Source organism: Symphalangus syndactylus, chromosome 18 (genome assembly GCF_028878055.3).
Source record: "Symphalangus syndactylus isolate Jambi chromosome 18, NHGRI_mSymSyn1-v2.1_pri, whole genome shotgun sequence".
In the NCBI taxonomy this organism is placed as follows: Eukaryota; Metazoa; Chordata; class Mammalia; order Primates; family Hylobatidae; genus Symphalangus; species Symphalangus syndactylus.
In genome coordinates, this window is record NC_072440.2 from 68,481,476 (window position 1) to 68,497,033 (window position 15,558).

The following is a 15,558-nucleotide window of genomic DNA, read 5'->3' on the forward strand; positions in this document are numbered from 1 at the left end:
CCTATCCTTGCCAGAAAACCTGTCCCTGGCAACACCCCAACCCCAGTATTTCTTGTTGGGGACTGTCCTGGCTGGAGATGGCCAAGAGTCCTTCCCACACCCTGAGAGACCTGACATATTTCCCTCTTCTCTTGGGTTTGGCAGATATGGGTAAGAAGAGGGATGCTGTTGCCTTGGAGCTGCCAGGCTGCATGGCAGACAAGCAGGATTCCTGCTGCCTCCCATGGAGACTACACTGGAACGCAGGTAAGGTGCTGGGCATCAGTCACAGATGTTCAAGTGCAAGCTTTGGCAGGACCATTCTTTCCACTGTAGATCAGCCAGACTTTGTAAAACATGATCTGTTTCCTCACTGGATCCTCAACAGTCCCATGGGCAGATTGGACAAATATCCCCATAGGTGAGAAATTAAAGCAGAGTAGAGTGGTCAACCCCCCACTCCATAAGTGATTGGGGGCTAGAATACAGGTCTGACAACACTGGGTCAGGGCTTTGTCTGCTGTGCACAAGCAGGCACTTGCCTAGGCAGACACTGAGCTTTAGCTTCATCATTTCATGTTTGATTTTCTATAGTGTAATCAATCATAGGATCATTAGCCCCCCTGGTGTCTGCTGCAAATTTATCTTAAATGCCAATTTGTCCCTGCCTTAGAAGGGAAGCTGTTTAGTTGAGGGAGCTCTTCCTGAGAAATGGTGAATTTTATTTTATTTTTTATTTTTTTGAGACAGTTTCACTCTTGTTGCCCAGGCTGGAGTGCAATGGTACAATCTCTGCTCACTACAACCTCTGCTTCCCAGGTTCAAGCAATTCTCCCACCTCAGCTGCCCAAGTAGCTGGGATTACAGGTGCCTGCCACCATGCCCAGCTAATTTTTGTATTTTTAGTAGGGATGGGGTTTCACCATGTTGGTCAGGCTGGTCTTGAACTCCTGACCCCAGGTGATCCACCTGCCTCAGCCTCCCAAAATGCTGGGATTACAGGCATGAGCCACTATGCCCGGCTGAAACAGTTAATTTTAGTGAGCAGCTGATTCTTTTTTTTTTTTTTTGAGACAGAGTCTTGCTCTGTTGCCCAGGCTGGAGTGCAGTGGTGCCATCTCGGCTCACTGCAAGCTCCGCCCCACGGGTTCATGCCATTCTCCTGCCTCAGCCTCCCGAGTAGCTGGGACTACAGGCACCCGCCACCATGCCCAGCTAATTTTTTGTATTTTAGTAGGGATGGGTTTTCACCGTGTTAGCCAAGATGGTCTCGATCTCCTGACCTTGTGATCTGCCTGCCTCGGCCTCCCAAAGTGCTGGGATTACAGGCATGAGCCACCGCGCCTGGCCCCTGATTCCTTCTTGCATTGGTGATTGCTTCATGCATGACTGAGTTTTGGAAAGAAACAGTCCTGTGTAAACCCAATGAAACAGCACTAGTACTTTAACATTCAGTGTTCTTTGGAGTTGCTCTTGAACCCTTCTCTGCCCTGGTTTAGGCCTTTTACCATGCTCTTACTGCTCTTTCCACCTCATCTTGCCTCACCTCCCAGCACCCATTTCCAGTCAGTCTGGGCCCAGAGGAGACTGGGTAGTGCAGTGGTTGAGAGCGTGATTTCAGGAGGCAGAGGACCCAGATTCAAACCATGGCTCTGCTGCTTCAACTTTCTGGGTGACCTTGGGCAAGGGGCTTAACAGCTCTACTGGCTCAGTCATCTTAGTTTCAAATGAGGCTATCACAGTACCTCACCAGGTCAATAGGATAATTAAATGTGTTACTCATGGAAAGTACTTGGACAGTGCCTAGCCCATAACAAATATTATCATCTTGTTCCATTCTCTGTTCAGAAACCTCAAATACCTATAGAATTGGGACCAGTGTTTGGCCTAACATAGGAGACTTTTTTGGCCTAAGCTTTTAACAAATATTTCCTGCCTTTCCTGTTTGCTAACCCATGCCCTCTGGCTCAGATCCTGAAACCCGCCCTCTTGCCTTAGCTCACCTTGACATCATCATATTGCCATGTGTTGATGTCACTGCTATCCCCCAAGGGCAGGCTCCCTGCTCAGATGTACATGTACTCTCTTCCTCTGAGCTATAACTCCAACTAGTCAGTATCCAAGTTCCTGTAGCCACTAGTTGTGGAGAAAGCTAAAGTCATCAGACATGAAGAGTATTCTCAACACAACTCAACCACTTAGAAAAATCACTCTCCACTTAAACATCTCTCCCTCCTTAACATACTCTCCATCCACCATAGCCCAACTTTCCTGTTATGGATTGTGAGATGCTGAAAATACAACAAAACAGGTACCAAAGTACAATTTAAGTGTTGTAAAATATGCAGAATTTCACATAGTTGGTGAATGTGTTGGCAAACTGCTCAGATGAGTGTAGCCATTGGAAATAAGGATCGCAGAGAGTAGGTCCATTAACAAATGAAGGGGAAGGCGACATGTCTAACCAATTAGGTGTTTCCTAGGAGGATGATGTGAATATCAAAGACTAAAAGATTTAAGAGGGAAATTGAGGAAGCCGTTGACTAACTTTTCCGAAAACGATCCTGTGATTGATTACACTGTAGAAAATCAAACATGAAATAATGTCCTATTGTGCAATCATATAATTTGGGGAGGGAAATACACCTAAAATATTATTTTTAAGAATTAGCTTGGTCAGGAGTGGTGGCTCACGCCTGTAATCCCAGCACTTTGGGAGGTCAAGGCAGGTGGATCACTTAAGGTCAGAAGTTTGAGACCAGCCAAGCCAACATGGCAAAACCCCACCTCTACTAAAACTACAAAAATTAGCTGGGTGTAGTGGTGCATGCCTATAATCCCTGCTACTCAGGAAGCTGAGGCATGAGAATCTCTTGAAACCGGGAGGCGGAGGTTGCAGTGAGCCAAGATGGTGCCACTGCACTCCAGCCTGGGTGACAGAGCGAGACTGACCCTGTCTCAATAACAACAACAACAACAACAACAACAACAAAGAATTAGCCTATAGTTGCGATTACCTTTTGTTAAAACATACTTTTAAACAAAACAGTGGGAGATACTGGTTAAAGGATACCTTTCAGTTAAATAGGATTAGGTTAAGGAGCTCTGTTGTACCGCAAGGTGACTTAGTTAATAACAATGCATTGTATTCTTGAAAATCTCTAAGAGGGTAGATTTTAAGTGTTTCTCATCACAAAAAAATAAGTATGTGAGGTAACGTGTATGTTAATTAGATCGATTTAACCATTACACAATGTATACATATTTCAAAACATACTGTATATTATATAAAATTTTGTCAATTCAAAAAAGATACTTATTTCAATAATAGTTTTATTTTGCAAGATTAAATTCAGATCAAACCTTTTTCACTATGTGCTGTATGAAACACTGGTCTCCATTTTCAATGGGTTGTCTCTAAGAGGCTTTTTCAGGTCCTGTTTTTTTGGATGAGGGTATGAATATATTTATCTGCCTGATCATCTTCCCTAACAGGCAGCACATTCTTGAGAGCAAACAGTGCCTGAGACAGAAGTGCCATGTCATCTCATGGAATGGTAGGGGTGGGGACATGTGTGAGTCACCAGTGAAGCCTGTACAGAGACTTAGCCTTCAATGACTTACTACATGAAGGCGCCACAGGGCATATCCAGAGCTGTCAGAAGCCAAGACTCTCTGTGCATGCATTGGTTAGGGTCCTCAGCAATGAGGGGTGACAGAGTACCAAGGCAGAACAGGGCAGAGCATTCCTGAACAGACAGCCAGGCTCTTGTTCTCAGCTTGATCTGGGCTTTTCAGGCATCAGCAGGGCCCTCTGAGGGCATGAGGTGCCTTGGAGGGCAGCAGGGTGACCTGGAAGACATGAGACTGTCAAGGGTGTTCTGGTAGGCCCAGGTAAGGAGAGGCAGAGGCCCCTCTGCCCTTACCTGGGGCAGCACACAGAAGCCATGCCCAGTGGCTTTGGGTGCTCTGGCCCATTCCTGTCCAACCAGGGTCAAAGCTTCCTACGACTGAGTGTCATAAACAGACTGATGATGGAGCTTCCCCCAGTCCCAGGAAGGGTTGGTGGGGTGTCGGAATTCAATTACAATATGGAAATAAGAAGTGAACTTCCTACTTGGGGCTGAGGGATAGGAGGGCAAACTTGGCATTGGCGTTCACCGCTGCACTAGGTGCTGACTGCATCCTGCAACAGAGGATAAAAGCGAAGAGCAGACGTTGTGGCCTCTCAGTTCAGGGGAAGCCCCGAGGCATCTCTGGCTGACAAGGCTGAGCTCAGTCTTCAGGCCCAGAACTAGTCCCCAGGTTAATGCCCTCGAACTGCGTGGGGGTGCAGGTGAAGCATGGCCACATAGACACGTCCAGATGGGGACACCTGATGCTCTTGCAGTCTCCCCAGGTGCCTGAGGAGGCCTCTAGAGACTTAGAACTGTGGTAAATAACAGGCCTCCATTTTCAGCACTTTAATTTCTGCCTGTCCAAGGAAGCATGCGTGGAAGGAGGGCAGAGAGCTGAGCCTCAGAGCAGTAATGCTAAGGAAGTAGGTGACAGGGCTGCCTGCAAAGTCTCACAGGCCAACTACAGAGGCAGAAGAACTGGCAGGAGGGTTAGCAAGCTTGCAGGTTGCAGAATGGTTGCAAGAAAGAATGCTTTGGAGTGGGTCTAGAGTGTGTGGCTGGTCCTTGGGGACACCCAGTGTTGGGGTGGTGGGGGGCAGCAGAAGCAGGAGGAAGAAGAAGGGGTGGTGAAGCAAAGACCATATAGAGCTGGCCACTCTTTCTATTCGTTTCACAGTGAAGGGAAGGAGCAAGACGGTACTTGCTGGAGGCAGAGACTTGAAAGAATTTGCTTTGCAGGCTGGAGGACTGGACAGCTTTAGGGATAGAGGAAGGAGCCAGCCAAACAAGGTTGAAAGAAAAAGGCTGAGGCCATGGTGGATGTGGGACAAAGCCCTAGACCATCTATTCTGGCTGTCATTTATCACTTACTGAACCATTTCTGTTCTCTAACTCCAAAAGTGTGAGAATTTCTGGCAGAAGAACCTACACCATGGTTTACTCTATAACAGACAACAAAAACGAGTAAAGCTTTGTTGCAGAGTATTTTTAAAAAACAAAACCAAGACAACTCACTAAAGGTGGTGAGTCAGTTACCTCTAGCAAGTGGGAATTTCACTTGTAATTGTGTACACTTTTTTTTTTCCTTGAGATGGTGTCTTGCTCTGTCAACCAGGCTGGAGTGCAGTAATGCGACCTTGGCTCACTGCAGCCTCCACCTCCCGGGTTCAAACGATTCTCCTGCCTCAGCCTCCCGAGTAGCTGGGACTATAGGCACGTGCCACCAGGCCCGGCTAAGTTTTTGTAAAGATAGGGTTTCGCCATGTTGCCCAGGCTGGTCTTGAATTCCTGACCTCAAGTGATCCACCTCCCTCGGCCTCCAAAAGAGCTGGGATTATAGGCGTGAGCCACTGTGCCCGGCCTTGTGTATATCTTTATGTTAATGAACAGTATATTTTAAAATGCAAAATACAATTGGAAAATTCTGTAGTAGAACCTTTTGTGTAGTGAAAAAAGCCTCCAAAATGCTTCTGTAAATGAAGAGGTTCACGTACTGGGTTGCTCAAAGTCCCTTGCAGTCCCCACTTCTTGGCAGGACAAGGGAGTGCCAGGAGAGCACTTCCTGCAGCACTGCAAGCGCTCAGTTCCTAGGGGCCTGGCCTGTGCCCACTTCAGCAAAAGGAATGGTTTTTTTTTTTTTTTTGAGATGGAGTCTCGCTCTGTTGCCCAGGCTGGAGTGTAGTGGCACGATCTGGGCTCACTGCAAGCTCCGCCTCCCAGGTTCAAGCAATTCTCCTGCCTCAGCCTCCTGAGTAGCTGCCACGCCTAGCTACAGCTTTCTTCTGTATTTTAGTAGAGACGGAGTTTCACCGTGTTGCCCAGGCTGCTTTCGAACTCCTGAGCTGAGGCAATCCGCCCGCCTCGGCCTCCTAAAGTGCTGGGATTACAGGCATGAGCCACCGCGCCCAGCTGTGTGCTTCTTTTTCAGAGGAAAAACAATCTCCTTGGAGTCACTCAGCACTGGCATCTCCAGCTAGTGCCTGCAGGATGGCCTCTCAGGCACTGCCACCTCCGGTGGCTGCATGGGCCTGACCTGCTCACTGGCCTGAATGTGCAGTGGTGCCCAGGGTCTCCAATGCCAGGAGATCACATTAAAATCTTTGGGTATTTTGAAAGTAGGGGTGTGGGACAGGAGGAAGAGCAGCACTACTGGTAACAGTTGTGTCCCCACCTCCACCAAGCTTCCAAGATGTTGGTGCAGCAGGGAGAGAGGAAGCACTGCTCCGGGGCCTTTCCCCGACTCCTCCCACAGCTTCCCTCCCTGAATCAACCTAAGGAAGGTGCTGCAGGAGGGGCTCTTAGAATGTACACGGTTTCCAGAGGCGGCTGCTCCCTTTTCTGGGCTGTGAATCATCCTGTCCGTGGAGAGGGACTAGCTCAGGCTGCTTGGCCCAGGGAGTGACCTCTCAGCTCCTCGGGGGGGATGCTGCTGCTCCAAAAGTAAGGGGGCAGGGAGAGTTCAAGCCCAACCCCCTTCCTCCCAACCCAACTAGGATTCCTCTCCAGGGGTCAGTGGCAACTGTCGAGAGGCACACCATTCTCACGGTTTCCATTTCTGTCTCCTCATCCCAGTAAGAGAGGCTGGCAAGCTGACATCTCACTGTCTTTCCAAAACTAGGAGTCTCTAGTTAGGTGGTAATAAGGCAGCAGCTAGCTAGCTTATTACTGAATCAGATGAAAGAGAACAGAAAGAATCAGACAACCCCCAAGGAGCCAGGGGATGCAGGTTATGTCCCAAGGGCTGACAGGGACTTCTGAAGAGGGAGCTGCCACCGGGTGTATGCCAGCGGGTACCAGCACTTTCTGGGGGACTTGAAAGAACCTCCAGTTCTAAGGCTTGATCGTCCAGCTGGCAAAGTGCAGCAACCACTTACTACAAACTCATTCTATTTGAACTCAGATGACATGGCCTTAAATATGTTCGGCAGCCTTGGGCTCCTCTGTCATTGGAGAGGGTGGGGAGGGCCATCTGAACGCAAGGCCTCCACTTCCTCTTCCAACCTTGGGCTCTGGGATTTATTCTTAAAGAGATGGTAAGAGCATCATAGCCTGGACCCAGGCCTCTGTGATGCAGAGGCGAGGTCCACCTGGCTCCACCTTTCCCACTCCTCAGCCCGCGAAGCTAGTCTGCATCTTCTGGCTTCATCTTTAGTTTTGAACTTAAACTCATCAGTTTAACAAAGTGAGGTCCTATCTGTCTTTGCAGGATTGCTGCCATGGCAGGACTCAGGCCTTCTTAGATGCTGCCTCAACCCCAACAAGCAGTTTCTCTCCACACTCCCTTCCCATTGGCTCCATACACTCTTAAAGCATTGGTGCACATGCAGACCACCATCTGTTTACAAAATGTTAATTTAAAAACAAAACACATATATGAGGCCAGGCACGGTGGCTCACGCCTGTAATCCCAGCACTTTGGGAGGCTGAGGCGGGCAGATCACCTGAGGTCAGGAGTTCAACCAGCCTGGCCAACATGGTGAAACCCTGTCTCTACAAAAATACAAAAATTAGCTGGGCATGATGGTGGGTGCCTGTAATTCCAGCTACTCAGGAGGCTGAGGCGGGAGAATCACGTGAATCTGGGAAGCGGAGGTTGCAGTGAGTCGAGATCGCACCACTGCACTCCAGCCTGGGTAACAAAGTGAGACTGTCTCAAAATAAATAAAATAAAAATAAAACACATATATGAACTTTAGTTTGTCTTCTTCAGCTAGTGATTCATTTGTAACTTAGTGCAAAACTCAGATTGGAATGCTTCAAAGTCAAATGTTTTCCCCTGTAAGGTGGAAGCCAGAGCAGGGTCTAGTCTCAACACACAGTGGAATGGAAGTGCTGCCTGGCTCCGATTGTTCCAAATGCCTGCTAGAAGCCAGAGACAGAAATGCTATCTCATTTCATGGAACAGTAGGGAGGACAGCATTTGCTAGGCCCCCACCTTCCCACTCCATTTATATGCCATGTGCTCTGCTACAGATGAGGAAATGTCTCCGAGTTCCTCATACACCCATGAGCAACTCAGCTGGTGCTGCAGGGCTAGGATCCCACCCCAGGTCTGTGGGCTCCAAAACACAGGTGCTTTCCACCAAACTGGTGGTTTTCAAACCAACTTTTGTGGTAGTGCCTCAGGAGAATTTGTCCTGATATTAGTAATGTCCTGATAAATATTTTTTTTTTTTTTTTTTTTTTTTGAGACGGAGTCTTTCTCTGTCCCCCAGGCTGGAGTGCGGTGGCGCGATCTCGGCTCACCGCAACCTCCACCTCCTGGGTTCACGCCATTCTCCTGCCTCAGCCTCCCGAGTAGCTGGGACCACAGGCGCCCGCCAGCACGCCCGGCTAATTTTTTTGTATTTTTTTAGTAGAGACGGGGTTTCACCGTGTTAGCCAGGATGGTCTCGATCTCCTGACCTCGTGATCCACCCGCCTCGGCCTCCCAAAGTGCTGGGATTACAGGCTTGAGCCACCGCGCCCGGCCTGTCCTGATAAATATTAATAACCGTCTTTTAAACTATATACACCCAAAGGTTTCAAATACAGTGAGGCTGCTTGAGACTTTACTGTACAGTCTGCATTGCTGTGTGTGTGTGTGTGGCCTTTGCAGGGGTCACTGACTGGGAGGGCACCAGCTTAGTGCTGTGATCATTAGGCCCAGGGCCAACTCAGTCCTGGTGGCCCTGAGCATAGAGTAATTTTAGTGCTTATAAATCTTTGGGTGTATCTCATCTGATATATGGATGATAAAGACTGAAAGCAGGTTTTGGATATTCTTCTATTAATCCCTTTTTTCAGGCATGTATTTCAATTTTGTCAACGAGATTGCAGGCAAGCTGTGACTACTACCATTTGCAACCACTTACCTATAAAACTCAAATTTTTTAAATTAAACTCCCCCATATTATATAACTAAAACAAAATCCAGAAATTGGATGTTCACAATGAACCTATCTGCACTAATGAAAAATGCTCCCTTCCCAAGCCCACTGATTTAAGATGTTATGACTTAAACTTTGATGATTCATGCTAATAACATATTATTTGATTTTATGTATTTGAAAAGTTAAAAACAAAAACACTGGATTAGACTATCACAACATTTTGATTTTGGTTAAGAGGGAGAGAAGGGCTCATAATTCAAGCCTTAGTGATGGCAACTGCCTAAGCTCCTTGCTGAGATTTCAACAAGAACCAATACAGCTATTTACATCAGGCTTTCTGGAGACCCAAGAGCACAAGAAGAGGGTTAGGAGTCGGGAAAGTATTTTCCCTTTTTTTGGGGGGGACAGGGTCTCCCTCTGTTGCCCAGGCTGGAGTGCAGTGGCGTGATCGTGGCTCACCACAGCCTGGAACTCCTAGGCTCAAGAGATCCTCCCACCTTAGGCTCCCAAGTAGCTGGGACTACAGGTGTGCACCACCATGCCTGGCTAGTTTATTCGTATTTTTTTGTAGGGACATGTTTGTTTATTTATATTTTTCATAGAGATGGGTCTCAACATATTGCCCAGGCTGGTCTTGAACTCTTGGGCTCAAGTGATCCTCCCACCTCAGCCTCCCAAAGTGCTGGGATTACAGGCATGAACCACTGTGCCTGGCCAAGAATGACTTTTATTCAAATTTTGCTGTTAACTCATTGGTAATCTGGATGTCTTTGGCCCTCTCTGAGCCTCAGTTTCCTCAATGAAAAAGGAGGAGACTGGATTAGTGATTTTCAGACTTTTTATTTTAAGAAACAAAACCTTTCATACCAGATCTTACTTTTAAATCTAATCTAATAAAGCTTTGAATGGGCCTGGAGGCTCCCTCTCCACGATGGCCCCACAGAACAGTATGAAAACTGTGGAAGTAGGTGACCTAAGGTCCCTTCCGCCTCTAAACATCAGGAATCCATGTACCCTGCCTCCGGAAGACAAATAGTGACCCCCCTCCCTGCCCCCTCCTCGCTGAGAGCCCCTCTCTCCTAAGAGGCTGAGCTGATTCATACCCTGCACCTACGACACTGGATTATAGCACTGGCAGGAGAACCACAGTGACAACCCAAATCCAGGGGCTCAACAACTGTTTGTGGGTGAAAATGACAGATTTATTCAACTTAAATGGTCACCGAGGCTACAGCAGAACCAATGCTGTTACAACAGGCAAGCACTACTGTCAGCAGCAACATACCATTTATTTCCTCAACAGCATCTGAGCCTCATGGGTTATGTTTTCATTCAAAAAAAATCTTATAAGCCAGTTGGGAAGCTGTTAAAGGCCAATTTTAAATGGCAATGTAAAACAAATTTCACTGAAAATACAATTCAAATACAACTGCTATGAGCACTATAAGAAAAACTGACTAGTAACTCAGATATAATAGAAAAGACCTTAAATGGTAAATAAAACAATAGAAGCATTTAAAAACCTGGTAACTCCCATTTCAGAAGATGCCCTTCCCGTCCAGACCTTCATGCCTCTGAACACCTGCCTAGCCTAGGAGAGGCCTGTTCAAGCAGGGAGGCTGCTGGTATCTGCACAGAACATGCAGATGAACTCTACGCCAGCCGAGAGGAACAAGGCTTCAGTGCAGTTGTGTGCTGGGGACAGCAGGACTCGTGTTTAAGTGTCAGAGGCTTAGAGGGGTCAGCTCTGAACTAGAAGTCTCTCACATATCTGGTCCTGCCCTTGAGAAATCTTGTCGGTAATCTCAACTTAGAACAACTTCCTTGAAAATGTGACTAGAAATTAAACAGCTGGGACTCCTGCCACATTATCCAAAACTCCAAATGAATAGTCACTTTGCTCCACAGCCCAGGGCCCCCTTTAAATTCTGCTGTTAGCCCTCACCTAATGCAATCAGGTGGATGCAGCTGCAGCCCTGGGGACAGGTCACTTGAACTGGCAGCAGCTAAATGAAATCCTGCAACAGCACCTTCAAATCAGCCCTCATTCTCAAAAGATCAATAGAGGTCAGGGCTAGAGTTAACTTCAACAGGCATGGGATCTCCTAGCCTCATGTGCAAGCAGCCAAGTCTATCAGGATATACCTTTAATTAATTCTCATGTTGATGTTTTTTAATAGCCAGAGATTAACAGGTCCTCCAGCACCTTCTGTTCATTCTCCTTTAGATCTATCACAGTAACATTCTAATTCGTAGAATATTCTTTGCTAACATGGAAAGAGTTAGCATATAAGCAAAATTATTAGAGGAAAACTTTTCTGTACATCCTCATAGAGAATCTCAGTGGATTAAGGCAGCTATAACTTGTTTTGGAGTGCAGTTACGGAGGCCAAGGTATAGGAGAAAGGTAACAAGAGTGCCTGGATAGGAAAGTTCTGAGATGAAGACAACCTGGGAGCTCAAAGTCACAGTTCATGCCTTGTTGCTTCAGACCAAATTCCCTCTACAGCCTGAAGCAAGCTGGCCTTGCCCAGAGAACTGCCTTTCTCCATATGCAGCCACCTCCCTCAGGGCAATTCCTTGCCTTGGATCCGCACAAGATGCTGCTTCACCAGCATCTTGGCTCTTCATCTTCCTACCCCCAGAGAAGCTTTCCACTTAGGAGCTCGCAGCGGCCTTCCTAGGCCGTGCCAGTGTTTTAATTTGCTGGGGACTAGCCCACAGGAACAATAGTGGCTGTGTGTAGACATGCTGGCCATGGCACACACACGTTTTTCACAACTTCATCAGAATACACAGACTGGGCTCCCTGGTGGACTGAGGGTAGCTGAGATGGCACCTTCTCCTTCCACAGAATGATGATTTCTTGTTTTCAAATGCCTGCTGGGTGGCACTTACAGCTTTCACACTAGAACCAGCTCAGTTGGCTCTTTGTATACTTTAGGTAGAAGGTACATTCAGAAAGTGACCCTAGAGAGACTGCCCCAAAGAGTGAAGGCCTCTGGGGAGCTCTGAGCAGGTCACTCTCTGGATCTTAGCCAACTCACCACAGATGCTGGGCTGGCGCCTCTGGAGCAAGGCACCCCTCAATACCAACCTTCCCGAGGGAGGAACAGCATAATATATCTCACCCACAGACCCATGTGACGGGAGGGATACCCAACAGTGCTGTAGGGGAAAGAAAAATCTACCTCTGTGAAGAGCAAGAACTAGTATTGAAATGACTAGATGCCACAGTCCTGCTCTAAGAGCTAAGGAGCAGAGGTTCCTCTCTGTGTGGAGAGAAAGCGGGAAGGAGACCTCTAGTTGACTGCATAACCCAATCACATCTAATTCCATTTCTGCCCCCAGTTCTCTCTGCCCACCCATAGTCTATCCTTCAAGAACAGGCAGAAGCATATTCTCACCCCCACCCCACGTCTCCTTCCACTTTCCCACTGAAGGGGCCAGAGTACCGGCTGCCCTGAAATCAGAGCAGCAGTTAAAAATGGAGCTTAGAGGCGAGAGGTAGTTGTAATGACTACTGATGCACAACTCTTCAGAGAAGGAGGAACAGCTGCCGGGTGAGATCCCTGACTGCTTTGCCCTCTTTTAGCCTAGGAGATTTTAGGAGCAGAATCACTGAGGAAATGCGTTCGGTGCTTGGACATCATGGTGAGGCTCCTTGCCAAGGTCTAGAGTTGGAAGGCTATCTGTAGCTTTCCTTTGCCAAAGGTCCGTTTCCCAGCAGGCCCTCAAACACTTCTGTGTGAGAGGGAAAAGGGATGAAGAGGGGATAAACCACAGGGCAAAGAATTAGGAAGTGTTAGCAAATGCTACCATGTGGACACTCAACTTTATTTGCTTTATTTATATATTTAACAATTCTAAAGTATTTACTTCTTGCTTTGACAAAAAATGAAAAATACAGGAGCACTGACTGACTCCTCTTTAGGAGAAAAGGGTTATATGTACAGCTATGGAGAGTTACGGTTCCTCCTTTAACAAAGGAAAATATTAATAAAAAAGTGCTTCATCGATCAAAAAAGAGCTAAGAGCTGCAAGCATTTATTCACACTATACATCAGACCCAAGAAACCCGTATCATAACCTCTTGGCACCTGTCACTAGGAAATGCACATCTTCAATTAGAACAACTTTTCCCCTACCTGCACAACTAGATGACACAGAATGTGGAAAAGAACTACACCCTGTTTCACCACATTCAAACTCCACGTGTTGCCACTGGAAGTCAGAGACGTGCTCAGATGCTCTGGGCTTTGCCTGGACTGAGAGCACCAGGGAAGCCTTCTGGGCCACGCCTTAACCACACCCAGGCATGCACAGAAGCCACCTTCCTGAGACACAGCTTGCCCTTGGTCAGGGAACTACTACCAAGGGGAAGAGGAATACAGGGCAGGGCCAGAGCTTAAGCGTTCCCTGACCTTACCCCTAGTCCTCACCATGATCCACCCTGTCACCAGTTAGCAGCTTTCAGCAGAGCCAAGCATGGCCTCCCCAAGAGGGAGGGCAGGCACAAAACATGGATGCCAAGATTACAAAGCACAAACCTAACTCTTCTCCAACCTTCCCCACACCTACCTCCACAGATACTCTTGATTTAAGGCTGTTTTTGGACCATATCAAAGCTCACTGAGGAAAGGTGCCCTGAATCTCCTCAAGGCCATGTCACTTCTCTAAGGAACCCTACAAAGTCACCAAGTGGCCCTTCACTGCTGGCCAGCAGCCAGACAAGTGCCCACTCTGCCAGCCAGGAGCGGGGAAGGGGGACTGCTCAGCTCTTCTTCCTGTCCCAAGAAGAGGAGGAGGAGAAAGGCTGATTGTATGGGACCTGCTCCCTTTTCCAGGGGCTTGTAACTCTAAAGGCTGATTCTACCCCTTAAAGGGAAGATCCATGATTGGTTTGGTTTGGGGAAGGGGGATTTCTGGAACCCTGAGTCTGGATTTCCCTGTGCTGGCTGAGGAAGAGATTGTTTAGGGGACCAGGCCCAAGAATGGGGACCCAGGTACGTCTGGGCTCAGGGAAGGCTTTGGCCTTGAGTGCATAACCATTTTGGCCAGTCTGTACTCATGCCTGAGGGTGGGAAGTGCTACACAGCCTGGCCCAGGAAAGCAGCCCCCTGAAAGCAAAGGGAGCCCAAGACAATCTGGGTCAAGTTAAAAATGGAATCCCACGGGGCACAACATGACGGCTACCCATTCCCAACCCCTCACCTGCCTCAAAGGAACATCCACTTTCCTTTCCCAAAGAGGGGCCTAAGGGGATGCCATTTACCGTGTGCCTCTCCCTCCAAACATCAGCCTAATTTATCCACCTGTGAGGGGACTGGCTCAGCTCCTTGCAGGAGGGAGATGATGCCCAGGGCAGTGCTCTTGGGGAATATGCTTCCAGCCTCCCCAGCAGCAAAGGGTTCCCAACCAGCTCTGATGTGGCGGTGGTATGAGGAACGGTTGCATGTTAGCACTGGCTTTCTTCCCTGCTCACGGTCTCAGATCTCCATACTCCTGACTCTGACCACCATCCTCCCACCCGGAAGAAACAAGCCATCCCTTGGTGTCACCTGACAGCAGGCAGCTCAGCAGTTACAGCGGGCCTGGCAACCCCTGGTCTTCCATCAAAAAAAAAAAAAAAAATTAAGACAACCAAGGGAGAGTTTCCTTTTTTGAAGGCAGAGGAGGAGGATGGAAAAGGTAGGCAGGGAGTAGGGGAACAGGAAAGAAAAATCCATCTACAATCCAGTGGTGCATCCCAAATTTCTGTCACTCTGTACAGGTGGTTCCATGCTCCCATTCCAAAGTGCACGGGCCTCTCGGTCTGCCCAGGCTGAGTGGGCCTGTCATAGGAACAGCAGCTTGGCCACTGCCCACCCAGATCACTGAGCTTCAGTTGGAAGTGGCAGCAATGGGCTTATCCAGTTCAAGGTCAATGCTGGAGCTCGTGGGATGTAGGCTGCTATAGCAAGACTTGCATACTCGACTGGGTTCAAAGAGCTGCTGGCTAGGAACTGGAACCTTCTGGTTACAACAACTGGAGCAGAATACGTTCCCACAATTCCTTGAGATGAGAAGAAACAGAATAATGTTAGTTTTGGCCAGCAGGTATGTGGAGGGAAACCAACTTCAAAAGACAAACTTTGCTGTGTGTAATTACATGTGCTGGAGCTCCTTGAGATCAAATCCTTTCATCTCTCTAGCCCAGGAACAAGCTGGGTAGGGAGGGTGTCCCTACCTAGCAGAGTCACATGTCATTTTCACTTTGGGGCCAAGGATTCTTGGCTGCCTCACCACTGACTCAAGGGTGCCAGGTATACAGAAGAATGCTGCTCAAGAGAGATCTGTAAGAATACATGGTCCTAACAATGGGTTAGTCCTGATCCAGGAAAACCCAGTGGCCACACCCACCTAGGCAATGCCCTGTGTAGCTTGTGATCACAGAGGCCAGGCTCCTCAAACGAGAGAAACAACTACCCAGCCTCACTGGGGAGTAAGGAGCCTTGCCCAACGGCCACTTCTCCAGAGGATCAAAGGCAGCAACATGGTAGATAGACTGCTGCCATTTTGGACTGCTCTGCTGGCAGCATGCAAAGCCA

At 48.1% G+C, this 15,558-nt stretch overlaps 1 protein-coding gene across 9 annotated transcripts in view; it reads right to left on the reverse strand.

Annotated features, from left to right (window-relative positions):
* Positions 1 to 12,784: 12,784 nt before the first annotated feature.
* The window catches only part of MTMR3 (myotubularin related protein 3), a 199,684-nt gene continuing 196,910 nt past the window's right edge, over positions 12,785 to 15,558 (reverse strand). For all 9 annotated transcript variants that reach the window (XM_055254083.2, XM_063623622.1, XM_063623623.1 and 6 more), the window contains one exon: positions 12,785 to 15,023. In XM_055254083.2, coding sequence (XP_055110058.1) covers positions 14,852 to 15,023 — 172 coding nt within the window. In that variant the 3' untranslated portion in view covers positions 12,785 to 14,851. The remainder of the gene's footprint in view (positions 15,024 to 15,558) is intronic.